The 22,351-nt window shown below is 54.9% G+C and overlaps 1 protein-coding gene across 3 annotated transcripts in view; it reads right to left on the reverse strand.

Moving 5' to 3' along the window:
* Nucleotides 1-19,997, reverse strand: part of EHMT1 (euchromatic histone lysine methyltransferase 1) — a 73,769-nt gene extending 53,772 nt beyond the window's left edge. The window contains exon 1 of one of the 3 annotated variants that reach the window (XM_059658533.1): nt 19,889-19,997. In XM_059658533.1, coding sequence (XP_059514516.1) covers nt 19,889-19,951 — 63 coding nt within the window. In that variant the 5' untranslated portion in view covers nt 19,952-19,997. Of the gene's footprint in view, nt 1-18,816; nt 18,837-19,888 lie in introns of those variants that run through there. The other 2 variants (XM_059658534.1, XM_059658539.1) reach the window with 2 other exon arrangements.
* Nucleotides 19,998-22,351: the final 2,354 nt, after the last annotated feature.

Here is a 22,351-nt window from a genome sequence, read left to right on the forward strand (position 1 = left end):
ATCTGGTGGCCACCAAACTAGACTTAAGCGGAGAAAACCCGGGCAATGTGTTCCCTTTTCCCTCATCAACTGAAGACCCCGCTCCTAATCACACTGAAGACTTTTTTAAAATATATTTTTATTGATTTCAGAGAGGAAGAGAGAGGGAGAGAGAGATAGAAACATCAATGATGAGAGAAGCATTGATTGGCTGCCTCCTGCACGCCTCCCCTACTGGGGATCAAGCACAAAACCCCAGCATGTGCCCTGACCGGGAATCGAACTGTGACCTCCTGGTTCATAAGTCCATGGTCAACCACCGAGCCATGACAGCCAAAGGGGGGGGGGGGGCGCCTGGGAGTGCTGACTGACCGCTGTCCCACCTCGCGGGGCCACAGCAGCACTGGGTCTGGAACGAGGGGTCACAAACAGTGGGCAGGACAAAGCAGGAGATGAGCTGCGGGTGGTCCAGCCCCATGGTCAGAGCCCTGCCTGCACCCCAGGGAAAAGGGAGGAAGGGAGGAGGGCAGGGAGGAAGAAGCAAGCGTGAGAATGGGAGGCTCTGAGGTTGCAGGCGGGGAGAACCCGGCCAGCAGCCAGGAGAGCAGCCCCCAGGTGGGGGCACAGTCAGCGGAGGGAGAGGAGAGGCTTGGTGGGAGGTGTCCCATGAAAGGAGAGGTGGGGAGCAGCAGGCCGTAAGCCTCGCATGGATCCCACGGGCTCCTAGGACCCTCACACCGCCGGCAGCCAGAGGATCTGTGTACAGCTGTGCGCGCAAGCCCTCACTCTAGTCTCAGCCCGAGTGGCGCTCACAGCCCACCCCAGCAGCTGACCGCAGGGCTCTTCAACCTCACGGGGCAGCCAGCCTCCCCTCCCAGCTCCGGGCCTGAGCACTGTTTTGTTTTGTTTTTCTCACCCCAGAAGTCACGCCCTTCCCTCTTCTAAGTCTTGGATCAAATACCATTTTCACATAAGAAATAACAAAGATAAACTGGATTTTTATCAAAACTAAAAACTTTTGTGCTTCAAGAGAGTGAAAAGCCAACCCACAAAACAGGAAAAATATTTTTCATGTTATGATGAAAAAGGATGCTGGCCGGTGTGAAAGGGCGAGGGCTACGCCCTCCATCTTACCCCGGATCCTCCATTTCTCCATTTTTGGGCAGCAGCCTTAGCCATGTGCTCAGCAAGGAGCTTCTTTTCGGAAGCCCAAGCCTCTGCTAGCCACACCCAGGATTTCTTTAAACTAACCAATGACAATCAAGGGACGTGCGCGCCATAGACATGACCACAGGGCCCACAGTCCTCTCTCCTCCCCTTACTCCAACCCCCCTATTAAACCCCTCTTCCCACGGGCGCTCTCTCGGGCCGACCGCTTGCCACCGCTTGCCGCTGCGTCGGTTGGCGAGTGGGGGGGCGGGGCCCACAGGGGCCAAACTAGTTTGAATAAAGACTCTCTGCTTTTGCATCGGACTCGGCTGGCTCCCTGGTGGTCTATTGGGGATCTTGAAATCTGGGCATAACAGATGCAGCATCGAGGGGCAGCCCTCCACGTGACCACCAGCTGCTGAATGATGAGCAGTGTGTGGTCCCCCCACTGTGATGCCACCAAAAGACAGCACCTGGAAGACAGCACAGGAGTGAGAGCCAGTCACAAAGGCATATAGTGCATGACTCCATTTACAGGAAATGTCCAGAACATCCAAATCTACGGAGACACAAAGTACATTAGTGGTTGCCAAGGGTTACCGGGAGGAGAAAAATGAGGAGGGATATTGATGGTGTGAAGTTTCTTTTTAGCATGATGAAATGTTCTGGATTTTTCATACTCTGCTCACTGACATACCCAAGTTTTCAGACTAGTAATCCTGGCATAGAAGAGGTAATTAACATGGGTTGGATGGTTGGATGGATGGATGATAGATGGATGGGTGGGTATGGTGGGTGGATGGGTGAATAAGTGGGTGGGTGGGTGGTAGGTGGATGAACGGATGGGTAGATGGTGAACGGGTGGATGGATGGATGGATGGATGGTGGGTGGGTGGGTGGATGGGTGGATGGGTAGATAGATGGTGGGTGGGTGGATGGTGGATGGGTAGGTAGATGGTGGGTGGGTGGATGGTGGATGGGTAGGTAGATGGTGGGTGGATGGATGGATGGATGGATGGATGGTGGATGGATGGATGGATGGATGGTGGGTGGGTGGGTGGATGGGTAGATAGATGGTGGGTGGGTGGATGGTGGATGGGTAGGTAGATGGTGGGTGGGTGGATGGTGGATGGGTAGGTAGATGGTGGGTGGGTGGATGAGTAGTGGATGGGAGGGTGGGGTGGGTGGATGGATGATGGAGGGGTGGGTGGATGGTAGGTGTGTGGGGGAGGGATGGAGGGAAAGACAGTCCTCTTCTAGAAGGAGACTAGAAGGCCCATGTCAATCATGCTCCTAGAGGGGGACAGCGGGCACCCCTGCCTCCAGCTGGGCTACCTCCCCACTGGCCCCAGCACCTCTCCAAGGCAGGAAAGAACAAAAGTGCTGTCCAGAGGCTACCAAGTAGCTATGAGCTCTCCTCCCAACACTCTCTCTCTTGCTTTAAAAGCGAGTCTGGAGTGGGAGATGCTGGCAGGAAAAGGACCTCCATGGCGGCCAGTGCATCTGATTCAACTCTGAGAAGGGCTTCTTCTGAAGGTGAGAGGGTTGCATGGGCTCTTTTCTGATTCCATGGAACCCACTGAGCATCACAAATTCTACATAAGACACATTCCTGGGCACGCACACCGGGGCGGCCGGGTGTGCGGGACACACACACACACACACACACACACTCCTACCACATTTCAGACACCAAATAGGCCAGGCCATTGAGAAGCAGCCTCAGAGTTTACCTTGCCTCCTCGTTCTCTAAAAAGGAGACAAAATCCTTGACCGAATACATTAATTTTAAAACTCACTACAACTTTTCTTCACTTAAACTTTTCTTTTTGGTTCTGTTGTTCTGTTTTTTCAATGCCATGGTCACAGATGACTCATCCCACTTAAAGCAGAAGATAATAATCTTCTGACGCTAAACACCTCCCATCTCTAAACTTCTCTTAAAATGAAAAGCAAACAGGCCTCTCCCTGGCCCTGCTTCCCCACAGGCCCTGCCTCCCCCGACCCTCAGGCTGCAGTCTGCACTTGCCAATGGTCTCCCTTGGCCCTCCCTCTCATCTAGAGGGAAGGATATGGGGGAGGGATGGAGGGAAGGGAAGAGACAAGAGAGGGAAGGGGGCAGAAGGGGAGGGCGACAACAGGGAGGACGGAGGCCAGACCCTGCGGGTGCACAGGGCGACCTGAAGGCCTGGGAACCTCTCCTCTAAAAGCATTTCCTTTTTCTCTGAAGATGAAAACGAATGCTCCCTGTGAGCTGAGGGCCAGCATCAACCCCTCTGACCTGGACATCACCGGTGCGCACGCCCGTCTGCACTCCTGGTGCAGTGGTTCCTCTCGGGCCCCTTCAAAGCAGGACCAGCCGTCCAGGGTCCCAGGGGCAGGCACAGAGCCCTCCCTATTGTTCCCTCTTCCTCATTCCGCTGGCAGAGCTGGCGTTTCCTCAGATCTAGGAGAGTGGCCTACCCTCCCCCACCCTTTTGTGCCAAGAATACTGTCTAGGACTGGCAGCCTAGGAGCCACTCCTGCTGTTCGCCATTGCTGAACCCACAGCCCCTCCCAGGCCCCCAGGACATGCCTGCCACTTGCTCACACCCAGCTCGCTTTCCAGGGATTCCAGGGAACGGCTGAGATCGCCACAGTGAGACCTGTGTCCCTCGGTCTCTGCATCTGTCACAGCCTCCCTGCTCCTTCGTTCCAGGGGAATGGCGTCTCCCAATCAGATCTCGGCGGCCTGAACAGGCCATCCCCCAACCTGCCATGCCCTCCAAGGGCCTCTTGGGGAGTGGTGGGAGCCAGTGTCCCCGGGGGACAGACTCCTTTTTCTGCAGCCTGCATGGAACCTGGGGAAGTGCACAGGGACAAGGCCAGCTCCTCGGGCCACAAGGAGCCCAGCGCCTGCCCTCTCTCACTCGTGCCCTCCCAGCCTCTCCCATCACCACCACCGGGGCCACCGGGCAGGGAAGGAGGAAACAGAGACGCCCTGTCAGCGGGTTCCCAGCAGCACGACTGGAAAAGTTAGGAGTTTCTTCCCTCTTCCCACCAGGACGACCAGCCTGACCCAGCTTTCAGCGCTGCAGCTTTGGGGGGCCCTCCTACCCCCCACTCCCCATTCCATCCAAGCAGGGTTATGGGGGGGGGACCCTACCTCCTAGGCCACACCGGCCCAGAGAGCCTGTGGAAAGGGCTGACGGGGAAGAGGACCTCCATCCACGCTCCTCGGTGAGTGCCACTCACTACACCAACGCAGACCACCCAGCAGCCAACGTCAGGCGGAAGGAGCCCGGCACGCTCGGTGCCCTTTCTCAGCAGTGGCAACTGGGTCATGAAATAGAGGCAGCTCCAGGGAGGGAGCGTGCCCCAGCGGGGGCCCACGATGCACCTGAAACCTCAGATTGACAAACATTCTAAAATAATTTTCATTTTCTCAGAAGGAAACAATTTGTACAACTGTCAACGCCCTAAAAATGGTAGAGAATCCTACAGAACCATCAGTAACAGCTCAGCCCCCACAAAAATCGCTCCCCGAGACAACAGGGGGGTGAGGGCATGAGTTGGGGGGGTTATGGTGGGATAAGGGCACATATGTAATACCTTAATCAATAAAGAAATTTTAAAAACAACTGGCAAATAACCTAGGAAGGAGTCTGAGGCCACGGCCAAGGGCACCTGAGCACTCGACCAGCCGGTCATGAGCAGCTCAGCTTCAGAGCCCGGCGCCCATGTACCGCACCAGAGAAGCAGGACCCACATGCAAACACGTGCGCCCACCCCACTCCCCTTCACAGCTAGGCCAGCCCTCCAGGCAAGTCCATGCTGTAGCTCTAAATACAAAACAATAAATACCTGAAGTGCTTTCTTTTTTTTTTAATATATTTTATTGATTTTTTTTTTACAGAGAGGAAGGGAGAGAGATAGAGAGTCAGAAACATCGATGAGAGAGGAACATCGATCAGCCGCCTCCTGCACATCCCCCACTGGGGAAGTGCCTGCAACCCAGGTACATGCCCTTGACTGGAATCAAACCCGGGACCCTTCAGTCCGCAGGCCGACGCTCTATCCGCTGAGCCAAACCGGCTTTGGCCTGAAGTCCTTTCTTAAAGGTGGCAATATTTTCTAAATAGCATTCTCAGACTTCATGCAAACAGCAAAACAAAATGAATAATTATTATTATAGATTATATGACAGTAACCTGGCCAGCGTGGCTCAGTGGTTGAGCATCGACCTAGAAACCAGGATCAGGGCACATGCCCGGGTGGAGGGCTCAATCCCCCGTGTGGGATGTGCAGGGGCAGCTGATCGATGATCCTCCCTCATCATTGATGTTTCTATCTTTTTCTCCCACTCCCTTCTTCTCTGAAATCAATAAAAACATATTTTTTAAAAATATGGTCTGATTATGTGTCTGCTAGAGGCACATCTCAGATTGATAGACACAAAGATTTTAAAGTAAAAGGCGAGGAAAAGGCTCACAACGCAAAGAGAAACTGTAAGAGAACTGAAGTGGCCAGACGGCTACCAGACAAAACGGACCTGCAAACAAGAAGCCCTGCCAGAGACAAGCCGGGCATTTCACCGTAAAAGAACCGACCAGGTGGCTAAACAACTGCGAACACACAACACTGACAACAGAGCCTCAAATGCACGAAGCAAAACCTGACAACAGTGAAAAGAAAATTCATCAATAAGAGTGGGATTCCAACACCCCACCGTCAGAGACTAACAGGAAAACTAGAAAGGAAATAAGGACGAATAAGGAGGACTCAACACCAGAGACCAAGACCCCTGCCACGGAGCAGCCCACTGAACCACTGCCAAGTCCACCACGTTCTGCTCAGCACTCGGCCAACACGCTCCAGGACAGAACAGGGTCTGAGCCATTAAAACAAATGGAAGCTAAAGCAGCCCTAACCAATCACAGCGATGTTTCTCTCTCGGTCTCTCCTCCTCCCTTCTACTCTCTCTAAATATCAATAGAAAAATCGCCTCAGGTAAGGATTAACAACAAGAACAACAACAAAAAATACACAAATAACAAAGCAGGACCATAATGAAATTACATTAGAAGTCAACACGACAGGGAAATCTAGCAAATACCAAAATATTTTGAAATTAAACAACACACTTCTAAATAACCCATGGGTAAAAGGGATCACAAGGGAAAATAGAAGTATTTTGAACTAAAAAAAATATATATAAACACAACATTTCGAAATGTATAGGAGGCCACTAGATTGAGTGCGCCAGGGCCGCCGCAGCAGAGCGCCCTTAACTGGCGAATTACAACCACGGGAATTCACCGTCTCCCGGTTCTGGATGCCGGAAGTCCAAAACCAAGGTTTCGGGGACCACGCTCTCTGGTGGCGCTAGGGGGCGTCTTCCTTGCCCCTCCAGGGGCCTCCTTGGTGTCCTGGCTGATAAGTACATCCCTCCAGGCACATGGCGTGGTCTTCGTGCACCTTCACATCATCTTCCCTCTGCTCTGCGAATGTCTGTGCTCACAGCCTTCTCCTCTCTGATGCCGACACAGGTCCTATTAAATCAGGGCCCACCTACTCAAGTGCAACCTCCGAAAGCAACTGCAATGGCCTATTTCCAAATAGGGTCACATTCTGAGGGAGGAGGGGTTAGGACTTCAACCTATCATTGTGGGGGACACAATTCCATAACACAGCTAAAGAAGCACTTTGGGGAAAATATATCACTTTAAACTCCCATATCAGAAAAGAACTTAAACCAAGATCCTAAGCTTCCACCTTAAGAAACCAGAAAAAGGCCCTGACTGGTTTGGCTCAGTGGATAGAGCGTCGGCCTGCGGACTGAAGGGTCCCAGGTTCGATTCCGGTCAAGGGCATGTACCTTGGTTGTGGGCACATCCCCAGTGGGGGGTGTGCAGGAGGCAGCTGATCAATGTTTCTCTCTCATCGATGTTTCTAACTCTCTATCCCTCTCCCTTCCTGTCAAAAATCAATCAACACTAATAAAAGAGAAAAATGGTAATTGGCGTACGACGATACCCTTTTCATTGGCTAATCAGGGCTATATGCAAATTAACTGCCAACAAGATGGCGGCTAATTTGCATATGTAGGCACAATGCAGGGAGGCGAAAGGGAAAGCAGGAAGAAGCCCCCTGCCACTGACAGTGATCGGAAACCCAGGGGGGAGCTAAGAGCTGGGGGGCCCCCCAGCCATGATCGGAGAATCAGGCGCCTTTGCCACCCTGGCCAGTGATAGAAGGAAGTAGGGGTGGAGCCAGGGATGGGAGCTGGGCACGGTCGAAGCTGGCAGTCCCAGGAGCTAGGGGTCCCTTGCCTGGGCCTAAAGTGGAGCCCACAATCGCGGGGCCGCTGCCACTGCAGGTCCCCGCTGCCCGGGCCGGACGCCTAGGCCAGAGGCATTAGGCCTGGGCAGGGGCAGAGCCTGCAACCGCGGGGAGATGGGGGTCCCCTGCCCAGGCCTGACACCTCTGCCGGAGGCCTCAGGCCTGGTCAAGGGGCCGATCCGGTGATTGGTGATCGGAGGGTAATGAGGGTCAACTCCTCTGGCTGAGGCATCAGGCCTGGGCAGGGGGCTGAGCCTGGGATTGGGGGGATATGATGGTCCCCTTGCCCAGGCCTGAAGCCTGGGTCAGAGGCGTCAGGCTTGGGCGGGGGGTGGAGCAAGCGATCAGAGGGAGATGGGGGTCCCCTGCCCAGGCATGATTCCTGGGCCAGAGGCCTCAGGCCTGGGCGGGGGCCAGAGCCAGTGATCGGGGGGGAGATGGGGGTCCCCTGTCCAAGCCTGAAACCTCTGGCGGAGGCGTCAGGCCTGGGCAAGGGGCCGATCAGGCGATCAGAGGGTGATGGGGGTCTACGCCTCTGGCCGAGGCATCAGGCCTGGGCAAGGGGCAGAGCCAGCAATCGGAGGGGTCTGGGGGTCCCCTGCCCAGGCCTGATGCCTGGGCCAGAGGCATCAGGCCTGGGCTGGGGGCAGAACCAGTGATGGGGGGAAATGAGGGTCCCCTGCCCAGGCCTGACGCCTCTGTCAGAGGCGTCAGGCCTCGGCAAGGGGCCGATCCTGCGATTGGAGGGTGATGGGGGTCAACGCCTGAGGGCTCCCAGTATGTGAGAGGGGGCAGGCTGGGCTGAGGGACACTCCCCCCCCCCCCACACACACACACACACACACACACCCAGTGCACGAATTTCGTGCACCGGGCCCCTAGTAAAATATATTTTAAAAAAAAGAGAAAAGAAACCAGAAAAGGGGCAACTAAACTCAAAGCAAGCAAAAGAAATAGAAAAAAGATTAGAGTGGAAATAAATGAAATAGAGAAGAAAAAAGCAATAGAGTAGCAACAAAATCAAGTTACTTCTCTGAGACTTCAACATAATCACAAACCTTTGGCTAAACTGACCAAGAAAGAGAGAAAAGACTGAAAGTCAGGATGCAAGATGAGCAGTGCTGCTCCTCCTAAACAGTAAGGGTTATAAAGGAGCACTACAAGCAACCGTACGCCACAAAGTGCATGCCCTGGGTGAAGCAATTCCACCATAAAGGAGGCAAACCTTTTTGCTGGGGGAGGGTCCCACCTTCAGTTGTAAAAGCAGCACAACACCCGTGGACGCAATAGCAGAGTGAATGAAACGAGGTGCCTGCAGAGAAAGCGCTCTCATGACCAGCAACAGAGAACCAAACTGAAGGAAGGACTTGAATCCCTACAAAGAAAATGTCCGAATGGCTAACAAGCTCACAGGAAGATGCTCGACTTCACTGATCATCACACACAAGGACACCACAACGAGGTACCACTTCACACTCAGGAAGGCTGCGGCAGCCAGAGCCAGCGGGAGAGCTGCAAGGGTGCGGGGAGCTGGGCACACAGCCTGCTGGTGGCGGTGCCCATGGTGCAGTCACCTGGGGAACAATTCTGCGCGGGGCTGTCCTGGCCTAGCCATCCCACTGCCAGGTGCACACCCCAGAGAATTAACGCAGGGGTCCGCACAAAGCTTTGCTGACGTCACAGCAGCATCATTCACAGGAGACAAGCAGCGCAGCAGCCCAATGCCCATCTGCGGACAGATGAACACATGGGCCACGTCCACAGCTTCGGGAAGGACACAGCTGTCCACCGCCAGAGCGGGTCCCTGGAGAGCGAGGCCCAGGCAGCTGCCTGCAGCCTCAGGTCCTCAGCAGAGTGAAGGAGAAGGACCGGGGCCGGAGGAGGCAGCTGCCGCGCACACCCTGTCTTGAAAGCACCGTAAATGATCTGAAACAGAAACCGAAACACGAAGTAGGAAGGGCAGGGCAAGCCCACCCAGGTCTAGCCAGTGTCTCAACGACAAGGTAACAGCGTTGCTTCGCAGGACGATCACCGTTCATGGCCGGGAGAGCCAAAGCAGAGGCGGCAATCAGACAAAAACAGCAGCGGGGCTACAAGCGGCCTGGGAGCGGTGCGGGCGGCCAGGGGACTCGGCCGAGGGGCGCCGCCCACCCCAGACTGGCCGGGCAGAGTGCACTCAGGAGCTTCCAGGTTTGCAGCTGAGACTGTGCAAGCAGCAAGCTGGAGTGGAGCTGCTTCTGACTCGTAAAGAAGTTCCACTTGGTGGCTGTGCACACTGTAGTCCAAACCCCAGACTGCCTGGCAAGACACAGCCCCTCCTCTTCCTCTTCTGTGAAAGGAAGAATTGGGACAGTCACCAACCTGGTTGGTGGGGCTGCCGTAAGCACTAAAGGGCAAATGCCATCTAAGTCCCTCGTAGAGCACCCGACTCTAATACACACCGACTCTAAACCCCATTTGCCAATGGAAAACACCTACAGCCGTTATCACGGCCACCACACTCCCTGGTCCCAGCCACGCGAATAAAGGGATCCCTGCAGGGCCAAGGACCAGGCCACCGTGTCAGACTAAGTGTGGAAGGTAACTGAACCCGTCCCCCTGACGGCACTGGACACGGGATGGGGCAGCACACAGCGTGGCTCCTCTCAGCTGCCGCGCATCTACCCACAAAAACCGCTGCTAAAATGTCCAACACCCACCCCAATTTTTATTTTTTTATTCTTATTTTTGAGGTAGAGGTACGTGGCCCTAAAGAGAGCTTCTGAAGTTTTCTCCGAATATCGGGAGCAGCCTGCGTTCGAAATTGGTGTCCTGCCTGGCCAGTGTGGCTCAGTGGTTGAGCGTTGACCTTTGACCTATGAACCAGGAGGTCAGGGTTTGATTCCTGGTCAGGGTACATGCCTGGGTTGCAGGCTCGATCCCCAGTGTGGGGCATGCAGGAGGCAGCTGATCCATGATTCTCTCTTTATCATTGATGTTTCTATCTATCTCTCCCTCTCCCTTCCTCCCTGAAACCAATAAAAATATTTTAAAACAAACAAAAAGGCAAGTGCATATTAAAAACAAAAATGCTCATTAGTCAGCAGGGAACTCCCAATCAAACCTGCAGAGATGCCACTTCACACCCATGGGCACAGCTACTATCAAAAAGGTAGGTAATGACAAGTGCTGGCGATGTGTGGGAAACCTGGAGCCTTCACACAACACGGCAGGGTGTAAGATGCTACATCTGCTGTGGGAACAGTGTGGCAGGTCTACACAAAAAAAAGTTACTCTAGTCCCTGGCCAGATCGCTCGGTCACAGCCTCGTCCTGATATGCCAAGGTTGCAGGTTCAATCCCTGGTCAGGGCACGTACAAGAATCAACCAATGATGCATCAATATGAGGAACAACAAATCAATGGTGCTCTTTTGTGCATGCGCGCCCCCCCAACCCCCCCACCCCCCCCCATCAATAAATAAATAAATACATAGGCACATCCCAAAAGTGACTGATCAAAAATAACCAAAAAGCATACTGGCACTTAACGTCATCTGTCATCGGAGAAAGGCAACATTAAACACACAGAGCACCTACCAGGGCGGCAGGCTAAAAAGAAAAGGACAAGTGACACCAGATGTCAGCAAGGATGTGGAGCCACGGACACGCCTTCCACTTGTGATGTGGCACGAACCACTCCATACACACGCACACCCTGTGATCAGCGCCCACCCGGGGTACACCCGACAGCAGCGGTGCCTGTCTTCCAAAGGGCACACAGCAGGTTCACGTCACCTCTGCCCGAGCACCCCAACTGCAAACAGCTCCAATGCCCACGACAGAGCACAGTGGAGGAGGAAGAAGCGCTATTCCAGGGAGTGCACAGCAGGGAGAAGGAATGCACTCCCAGGGGCCACACACAGGGGAACCTCACCCATGTGACGCTGACGGGAAGGCAGACACCGGGCACTCGGCATGGCAGCCTTTTTCCAAGTTCACCACCAGGTAGAGCCGCCCGCGGCATCAGAAGCCGAGACGACAGTGACCCTGGAGAAGTACAGGACACACCAGAAGGGCCCAGGGGACTGCGTGGTCCTGGTAATGTCCCTGCTTGACTGGAGGGAGACATGTAGGAATACATACACATAACATGTGCATTTTTCTAGAGTATTTGTGTCATACAGTAAAAACATTTCCCCCCAAATGCAATCTCCATACTTTGGTTCAAGGCCTTGCTGTTCCTGAACCCTGCAGAGGGGCATGACGGGACCTGCCCTGCTTCTGAGGAGCAGAGGGCACACTGAGCGGGCGGGCAGGCGCACCACCCTTCCCTGCCACGTGATGGCGGCGTTGGTCTCCCCCAGCGCTCCATGAGTTCAGGACATGCCCTCAACCCAAACACTAGCCTTGGGCTGCATGGGGAGGAGATGACCTAAACTCCAGGTCAGAAATGATCTTAACCAGCTTAGCGAGCCATTTCCCACTACACAGGCCCGCCAGCCCTCCAGGAGGCTCCGGGTGTCAGGTGCCATATCTCCTTTCCCACAGGAATACTTTACTAGAGGCCCGGTGCATGCAATTCTGCACGGGTAGGGTCCCAGCGATCAGGGCTGATCTGTGGGGCAACTGGAGGAGCAATGGGGGGGAGGAGAGGGCCGCGCGTACCGCCCACTCGCCAGCCCTGTCCCCACGCCACCTCCATCTGTGGGGCGACCCACGGGGTGATGGGGGGGGGGGGGGCGCTGGTACCCGCCTTGGCTGGCCTGGGGCCTGCAGGCTAGGGGTAGCTCCTGTATTGAACATCTGACCCCTGGTGGTCAGTGCACGTCATAGCGACTGGTCATTCTGCCGTTTGGTCGATTTGCATATTAGGCTTTTATTATATAGGACGGTAACAAAGCAGTTTTTCCTTGTAGAAGTATTCCAGCTAATAAATGGAGAAAGACTGCCATTTTGCAACCCGATGAGTTATTGGCTCTGAGCAATAATATAAATGATTAACATCACAAAACAATCTTATTACGCCTGATTAAAAAACTCAACACTGTACCAGTTACTACGTATTCTTGCTAAAACAATTTTTTAAAGACAAACTTACATCTGATGGAGCCTCTAGCCCAAGGCTGTCCAACCAAAACACAATGTAAGCCACAATCTGAGCCATGTATGTAATTTTAAATTTCCTAGTAACCACACTTTAGAAACACAAATTACTTTTAATAATATTTCATCTAACCCAATATATCCAAAATGGCAGGCAAACAGTATTTTACAGTATTAATGTGACACTTTGCGTTCCCTTTTTCCCATGAAGTCTTCAAAACCTGCTGTGTATGTGGCCCTTACACATCTCAACTCACACCAACCACACACAGTTCAGCTGCTCCGCAGCCACAGGAGGCTGGTAGCTACCTCCCCGGGAAGCAGCAGCTCCACGTCTCCAGCCTCAAGGACGGGAAATGCAGAGGAGAGGAGCATATTGAACACACTGGGAGAAAGCAATCAGCAAAACCAAGGGTATCGGAAAGTTTGGGACAAATGAACCATTATCTTCAAAACTTAATTGCAAGAAAAAGATAAATACACGGAATTCAATACATCGAGTTTTTTAAGAGCTATCTATCCAGGGCAATGAATAGACTACACTTTGTTCCTAATTTGAAATGAAATAAAAGTCAGAACAAAGGCTGGATACTTACTGACTGGCTATGAGTATTAGCTGAACTAGTCACAGGTGAAGTGTGTCTGAGAATTGCTTCCGAGTAACTGAGGGAGGGAACCAGCCCTGAGCAGGGGACTGTGGGTGCAAGGGGACAGGTGCACGGCCCTCACTCTCCCCACATCTGCTTCGGAGCAGATCTGAAAATTCCGTAACACGTCGTCTATAACACCTAAACGCACTGCTTGAAGGGGCTCCATAATCTCAACCCTGCTGGCCTGCCGAGAGAAGTGAGTGGCTGGGGGACCAAGGAGGGAGATGGTACACGCTATAACACTCTTTTATACTGAGGTTTCTTTCGTTTTGTGTTTTTTGTGTTTTTTTAATATATTTTATTGATTTTTTTACAGAGAGGAAGGGAGAGGGATAGACAGTTAGAAACGATCAGCTGCCTCCTGCACATCCCCCACTGGGGATGTACCCAAAACCAAGGTACATGCCCTTGACCGGAATCGAACCTAGGACCCTTCAGTCCACAGGCTGTCGCTCTACCCACTGAGCCAAATCGGTTAGGGCTGCACTCTGAGTTTTTAATAGTGTCGCTCAGAAATTATCTACTACTGAAAAATCAAACTCAAACTCACAAACCCTGACTCCACCCCCTGGCCTCTCTGCAACCCCACCTGTCCCCGGGCCCAGCCCACTCACTGGCCCCTGCTCTATGCTGGTCTTCCTTCAAGCCACTCTCCACACAGCACCAGCATCTTTGACAAAGATCGTTTCACACCTAAAACCCTTCAATGACTGTTTAGCCACTTGTTGCCATGGCGACGTGGCCCTATATGACCTGTCTTTGCCTCTCCAGTGTCACCTCATGCCACTCGCCCTTTCTGACCCAGTAACTGAACCGAAGGGTACAGGCTCACCCCATTCATAATCAAGGAAATTGGAACGTCCCCGCAACAAAGACCACGGGCTAGTCAGTGTGACGGGGCGGAACGTGCGAGGAGAGTGCAGACGGCACCCTCACTGATCACAGCCGACTTTCAGTACCAACACGCACGCCCTGAGGATCAGAAGAGACACGACATGGATGGCATTCTCGCGTTTCTAGGTTTCAGTTTTCTACATTTGCTAAAATCCGGAACCTTTTATTTAAAATGTACAGACTAAAAAAATTAAAATTAAAATAAATAAAAAGTTAAGATGTACAAACTATTTCTCACCACCCCAATTCCTGCCTCACGCCTTCAAGACCTGGACTAACACGTCCTCACAGGTCATGTCCAGCCGCAGCCGTCAGGGCCAGCTCAGGCCTCCTTGTTTACTCTTCACAAATGCCACCTCACTTCCTGCTCGGTAACATTTGCTCTATCACGCGATGACATTTTGTAAAATCGGGGACCCATCTCAAAAGCATGTGTACCCTCTTACACAATCCCTCGAACAGCCCTTCATAAACAGAAGTGCTCTGTAAGTGCTCACAGACCCTGAGAAAGAGCCTTTCAAATAGACTCTGAAAAGAACCTACAAACCTATTAAAAGACAGATGCAGAGCCCTAGCTGGTTTGATAGAGCGTCGGCCTGCAGACTGAAGGGTTCCGGGTTCGATTCCAGTCAAGGGCACATGCCCGGGTTGTGGGCTCGATCCCTGGTGGGGGGCATACAGGAGGCAGCCGGTCGATGATTTTTCTCTCATCATTGATGTTTCTCTCTCTCCCTTCCTCTCTGAAATCAATTTTAAAAAATCAATAAAAATATATTTAAAAAAATATGCAGAAAGCAGTCCAAAAACTTTTTCAAAATAAAATACCCCTGACAGTGATGTTATTGGGAAAGTGACTTCCCACCCGGGAAGACACCGTCTCTAAGGAAATGCCACCTTCCAAGTTAAAAGAACCACGTCAACGTTTTGTTTTCAAAATCCAAAACCTCTGAAGAGATTTACTTGAAAAATGGAAAAGCCAGAAATTAAATAAAAGCGAGCAGTGAATGGGAGGGCGTCTCATTCTGGAACTGATGCGTTCTGCATCACACCTGCCGAGATCACGGCTCTGGGAGCTACGCCCTGTCACTTGCTGCCCCCTGACAAAAATAAAGGCCAAGCTCACAGTGACAAATGGACAATGACACTCGACAAAGAACATCAAGTTCCTGCCGGAAAGAGCCAAAAATACGGTTCTTGTGAGCTACATTACGTTCAAAGACAAACTCAATAAATTGTGGTCAGATACACACAACCGTTTTGTGACATGACAAGAAGCAGAAGCAGGAAACCAGGGCTCCGCCCCCACGCTGGCACTGACCACAGGGGGGTCTCCAACAACCAAGCTGCCCACGATGTCCCTGTGGGCAGGCACAGGGCTGAGATGCTTCCACTGCCCTGGCTGACCCGCAAGACTACAGAGCACAGAGCACAGTGAGACCCCAACAGGCAGCCCAGCCCTGCCCAGCCCTGCCCACAGGTGCTGTGCTCCCAGCGTGGCTGAGCTTCGCCTCGCAGATTCACAGTAACTGCTTCTGACTCCTGGATGGCAGAGCAGACTTCCACCCCCTTCTCTTATCAAAAGTCAACTAGAGAGAGAAGAGGAAAGAGAAGCACACTCCACTAGGAGCCATGAGAAACCCCACACTAACATCAACAGGAAGACCCAGGGCAGGGACCCCACACAAGGCTCAGAAGTGGGGGCGATGCCTGCAGCTAAAAAGGGGTGTGGATGTGAAAACCCACGTGAGGAACGCTGGACTCTCAGGAGGTCCCTGGGCCCCCCTGCACTCAGTCAAGCACTCCTCCTCTGCAGCCCCGGGACACCAGAGGTCAGCTCTGTAAACTCCACCGGAAATGGACCGCACCGGGACAGTGGGCACAAAGCAAGTCAGGGGTCAACGCCTCCACAGAAACAGGAACATTAGGTACAGGCTCCCCACTGAGCCCCGGGCAGGCCGCCTCCTGCTGCCTTTCACCTTCCAGAACACCCACTTACACCAACAAGGCAAGAGAAAGGTGAAGGACCCTTCTCCAAGGAAGCCCAGCCAGCAGACAGGACATCTGGGGGGAGCCAAAAACACATGCGTCCTCACCCTCCAACAGTAAACAAGACCCCCAACAGCCTCCCCTCTGTATCCCTTTACTCTTAAACGGGTCACCAGACACTGGACGGTCTCCAGCACGAAAGCAAGAGTCCAAAAGATACGACATCAAAGAGCGTGCAGGGAAATAGAAACTGCAAGAAACAAACACTTTTAGTAACTTTTCATTGCTTTTAGAGAGAGGGGATGGGAGAGGGAGGGAAACCCTGATGCAGAGTGGAACATCAATCAACTGCCTCCTGCACGCCCCCTAGAGGAGGGATCAAGCCCACAACCTGGGCAGGTGCCCTGACCAGGAATCAAACCAGCCACCTTGTGGTGCACGGGACTACTACACCCAACCAACTGAGACACACGGGTCAGGGCTTTTAAATAATTTCTATTTTACCTGTAATTGAAGAAATGTAACTAAAATTGAAATAAAGAATAATATACACATAAAACAAGAACAGGAGGTATTTTAACAAGAACAGAGAACAGTAAAGAACATGAAAGCAGAAGTTAAAAATTCAGTGAGAAAGAATTGGAAAGTAATCAAAGATGCTCCTAAAAAAAGTAGAACAAAAAGATCAATGCGTGACAAGGAGAAGACATTTTAAAAATTAGAGTACTAAAAGCCTACCACTCAAGTAAAGGAATTAGAAAAGGAGAACAGAGAGGAAATAGATTATAACCCACCTCAAATACATTCTACAGGAACTTCCTATAAATGAAAGGGCAGCAATCTCCAGATTTCTGGGCCATTCGATACACCACAGGGCACATGGGAAGGCTGCCCCTGAGGTGAGTCCCGGGGCCTGGGACAATCAGGACGCAGGGGCCTGGAGGTTCAGTGAGGAGGGGAGGAACGCCCGACAAGGATTAAGAATCAAACTACTTCGTGACAGCAACAATGAAAACTAGAAGATACTGGAGCCACTTCAAACTTAACACTACTTCCCACTGGCACGCCACACTCAGCCCCGTGCTGTAAATGTGTGAAGGGCCTGGGGCTGTGCTCCAGCACAAGGAGCAGGTCGCGGAGGGGAGCCTGGCGGTAAACGTGGAGAACCCCCAGGAGGACAGCACCCTGACTGGGGCAGCATGGCCAGGAGCGCCGGGGGACACTGGTGAGCTGAGTGGTAAAAACATAAAGTAAGGAATGTTTTACAGAATGAAAGGTGTGAGAACATTATTCTGAGGTTCAAAGAAAATTGGACAAATGAAAAAAATAAGTCAATTATTGATTCCAAGGCAGGAGAAAAGGATGTACAAAAAAAAAATGGTAGCCCAGCTGGCCTGGCTCAGCGGTTGAGCATCAACCTGTGACCCAGGGGGTCATGGGTTCGATTCCCAGACAGGGCAATCAGCTGCAGGCTCAATCCCCAGTGTAGGGGCATGCAAGAGGCAGCCGATCAATGATTCTCTTTCATCATTGATGTTTCTCTCTCTCTCCCTCTCCCTTCCTCTCTGAAATCAATAAAAAATATATACTTTTTAAAAAAATATATTTTATTGATTTTTTAGACAGGAAGGGAGAGAGATAGTTAGAAACATCGATGAGACAGAAACATCGATCAGCTGCCTCCTGCACACCTCCCACTGGGGATGTGCCCGCAACCAAGGTACATGCCCTTGACCGGAATCGAACCCGGGACCTTTCAGTCCGCAGGCCGACCGACGCTCTATCCACTGAGCCAAACTGGTTTCGGCTATACATTTTTTAAAAAACTGTAGTTTAGCCTCCCGTTCAGCATGGCACAATGACCTGAACAGACGGATGAAGATTCTGGATGGGGATTTAACCAAAATTGTGAGTCACTAAGGGAAGACAGTAGGAGAGAACTGAAATCACCTCTACCATGAGTGGAAGCCAAAAGATAACCCCTAAAGTTGGTGATGGAAAAGTAGAAAAAGATCGATACAGGACAACATAGCAGGTGACTTACAGGTGGAGCACACGCTGGACTGCCAAGTGGCCGCTGCCTTTCCAGAGGCTGGGCCGCGGGCGGCCTCTTGTAAACATCTCTTAGCACCGTCTGAGCTTTTAAACGACCTGCATGTGCGTATATTACTTTAAGGAACAAAAAATAAGGTACAAGATACAGGGCAGCCCGGCTGCCCGGAAGTTATAGGACTGGCCAGGGCGGCCTCCTGCTGAAAGGTGCCCTTCGCTGGGTCAGAAGCCTTAAGGCGAGTGCGCCCCCCTGGGCTCTGGGGCTGGGAGATCCGCTTACCAACCCACAAAGCGGAGGTGGGGGCAGCCCAGAAACGCAGTTCTTTTTAGGGTCAGGAAGTCACGGCGGGAAACCAGGACAGAGTGAACACTTTGAGGGAGCGGGGCTCTGACGGGGTCGCCCGCACCCATCTCCTCTGCCACGAGCTCGGAGCCCTGGGCCTGCTTCCTAGGGCGCCGACGGCAGACAGCACCCACCAGGCTTCAACGAGGGCGCCCTTGCAGGGCGGGCGCTGCGGCGGAGCTGGCACAGGTAGTCCAGTGCCCACAGCTCAGCTCCTCGGCTCAGCCAAGCGCTCCAGCCCCGGCTGCCTGGAATCAGAGGCGTCCCGGGCCCCGTGCTCAACAAGTATTAACGAAAAGCCTACTACGTGCCAGGCACCGGACCGGCTGGTCCTAGGTCTTCCCAGTCCGTTCCCTCACCTGTTGAGCAGGAAAGCGCCGACGGGGCGCTCCCCGAGCTCGCAGGGCCCGGGACGCGGCGGGCGCTCGGCAAGCGGCTCCCTGCGCACCGCAGGGCGGCCCTCCCGCAAGCCTGGCCGCGCCTTCCGCATCGCCGGCACCTTTCGTTCCTTGAAAGTTGCAGGGCGCGGGGCACACTCCCCGCGTGGAGTTCAACAACTGCCCCGCGTCCCGCTAACATCGGGCTCCCGACGACGCGAGGGGAGGACGAGCAGCGTGTCCACTACTGGGCTCTCAGACCGGCGCCCCGACCTTCGGAAGAGCCCGCGGCTCTCACGGCACCTGGAGGGGCTGCCCAGGAACCCGCTCGGTCATCGCTTCCCCAAACCCGCCCTCCGCGGCCGGGACCGCACCTCGCCCGCCCTCCGCGGGCCGGAGCGGCGCCCTTCGCTCCAGCGGCAAGCGGGGGTCCACCCGGAGTGGGATCCCGTGCCGCCGCCCTCGGCCCGGCCACGGGGGAGGCCGGGAGCGTTAACAAAAGCAGCCAAGTTTCTCCGTCCGGAGCCGGGCGGAGGTTCGCTCAGGAACCCACCCGAGTCGCGCACTCCCGGGCTGACAGCCGCCAGGGCCGGGCAGCCGTGTCCGGGGCGGAAAGCCGCCGCCAACTTTTCGTTACAGACGCGGCCGTCCTATTCGGAACAAAGTGGAAGGTCAGCGGGGCGCAGCGAGGCGCCCGGAGCGCACAGGCTCGCCCGGCCGCGCCGCGAAGTTGGCCGGCGCGCCCCACTTTCCTTCCTGTCCTCGCGGCCCCGCGGGCTCGGCCGGGCCGCCCCCCTCCGCGCCGCGCCCGCCCCGCCGCGCCGCCCCCGCCCGCGCCCGCACAAAGCGCGCCCGGCGCCGTGCGGCCCGCACGCCCGGGGCCTCGGCCCGGCCTCGGCCTGAGGCGCAGCGGCGGTGAGGAAGCGCGGGCCCGTCTCCGGCGCAGCGGCCCCGCCCGCCCGCGCGGCGCCCCCGCTCGGCGCCTCCGCCCCCGCCGCCCCGCGCCGCCCGCCGCGCCCGCGCCCGCCGCCGGCCCGTCGGCCCCGCTCCTCACCTCGGCATCGGCGGCGGCCATGGCCCGGGCCCGGAGCGTGGCCCCGCCCCTCCCGCGCGCCATCGCCCCGCCCGCGCCTCGCGGCCCAGGGCGGGGCGGGCCGCCCGGCGAGTCTGCGCCTGCGCCCGCGCCTGCGCCTGCGCACTGCGGCCCGGACAGCGGCGTCCGCGGCGCGAGCCTGCGTCAGCCGGAAGCGGGGCGCGCGGGCCGGCCGGGGGCGGGGCCAGTGGGACGCCTTCCCGGGGGCGGCCGGCGGCCCGGTCTTTTCGCGAACCCCAGCTCGCTCCGATTCTGCATCGGGCGGGCGGGGGCGGAGAAGGGCCCTGACCTCTGACCTCGGACACAGTGTTCGCGGGCCTTCTCTGGGGGCGGGCCCTGCCCTGCCCTGCGCCCCTGGGCGGTGCCCTGGGTGGGGTGCGCCAGGTTGGGAAGGGGTGCGGGTAGAGGCTGTGCGGGTTGTGGGGGGGTGCGCCTGCCGGGGATGGAGTCGGCACTGCGGAGGCCGCCCGGGGCGGGGGAGGGGCTGTTCCCCGGGGGGACTTGCCCCCATTTGGGTGGCCGGCCCCCGGGGAGCGTTGTCTGCGTTCAGAGGGGCTCCGCCCGGGGCGCGCCAGCGGCGGCCTGTCGTACTGTGAGGGAGGGTGTGCCCTGGTCGGGGACAGGGTCCCCATTGGGAAGGCTGGGGGTGGGGTGAGGAACGTCCCCTTGGGGAGGGTTGCCCCCGTTTGGGGGTGTTCTTGTTCAGGGAGATGCCTGACGTGGGGGTGCCCCAGCCGCGCAGCGTCCCGGATCACCCCAAGCTCCATGCCCTGGAAGCACTGGCTCAGGCCACCCGCTCCCCTATATAGAACTATACTTGGCATGTGGGATTCAAAATGAGCATTTGGCCCAGCCGGCGTGGCTCACTGATTGAGCGTCGACCGATGAACCAGGTCACAGGGTGATTCCCAGTCAGGACATATGCCTGGGTTTCGGGCTCAATCCCCAGTGTCGGGGGTGCCGGAGGCAGCTGATCAATGATTCTCGTCGTTGATGTTTCTATCCCTCTCTCTCCCTCTCTGAAATCAATAAATATATTTTTAAATGAACATTTGTTCAGTGAATGATATGAAGAACAATCCTTTACCAGGCAAATACCAAAAGAAGTGAACTGTCAGAATTAGGCTGCACTCCTGTTTGGGACCATGAGGGCAGCCTGCCCCTGTCCTCGGGACCCCTGGTAACATGTCAGGCGCCGTGCTCTGCAGGTGAGATGTTAACTGTAACCATCAGGTCGGTCAGGAGGGACAGGTCATTGTTCTTGCCCACATTCTGTGAATGTGCAAGGCAAAGCAAGGGAGCTGTGTTCAAGGCCACGCTACTGTCTCGAGCAGCGGTTCTCAACCTGTGGGTCGCGACCCCTTTGGAGTTCGAACGACCCTTTCACAGGGGTCGCCTAAGACCATCGGAAAACACATATATAATTACATATTGTTTTTGTGATTAATCACTATGCTTTAATGATGTTCAATGTGTCACAATGAAATTGGGGGTCACCACAACATGAGGAACTGTATGAAAGGGTCGTGGCGTTAGGCAGAGAACCACTGGTCTAGAGGCAGAGATGCGATTTGAACCCAGGCGGACTTTCCTTTTGACTGAGGCTACAGCCTCTAGCAGATGTTAGATTATCCTGTTGGTGGTATACTTTGTGCTTTTCCACCCGCTTCTCGTCCTACAAATAATAATATTTGGCCGGGTGCATGGCCGCCAATAAAGAGCACATTTCCCACAGCGAATGGTGGCCAGTGGGATATGTGCAAAAGTGATCATCTACCAGCCTGTCCCCCCAAAAGCAGGAGGGGGGCAGGCCCAGAAAGCTGGGTGAGGGGTGGAACCTGGACCAGAGAATGACAGCCACACCACCAGGCCACATCCCCCCTCTGGACTGCTAAATGTTCAAGAAGTCAACTTGGCATGGGGGCTCGACCTGCCCCTTCCTAGGCCCATGAGTTTGTTATGATTAAGGTAGCAGACCCGTGGCCACCCGTCACCATATGGCAGAGCCAGACTCTGAACCCAATCCTTCACCCCACCTCCCGTTTTCCCACACTTGGTTCCAGGACACTGGCAGGCGGGCAGGGCTGGGAAGGTCAGCAGATGCCCCTCGGGGAAACATCTCTGCAAAACCCTGGCTCTGCTCGCGGGCTCCTCGAGTCCGAGGTGACAGCCCTTGGAAACACAGGCCGCAGGAGCAGGCCCGCACTCCCACTTGGAGGCAAGCAGCGGCCTGTCAGACGTGGCAGTAGCTCCAGCAGCAACGTGACACTTGAGGCCGAAGCTAAGGGCAAACCCGCCCCTTCGCCCCCGCGGGACCTCCTCCGGCGCAGATCTGAACGGCGCCGCCTGGACGGGTGGGTGCCGGCCGGGCCAGCCTTGGTGCGCGCACAGGAGGGACCGGTGGCCTCCGGACTAACGCCTGGT

Source organism: Myotis daubentonii, chromosome 11 (genome assembly GCF_963259705.1).
Source record: "Myotis daubentonii chromosome 11, mMyoDau2.1, whole genome shotgun sequence".
Lineage (NCBI taxonomy): Eukaryota > Metazoa > Chordata > Mammalia > Chiroptera > Vespertilionidae > Myotis > Myotis daubentonii.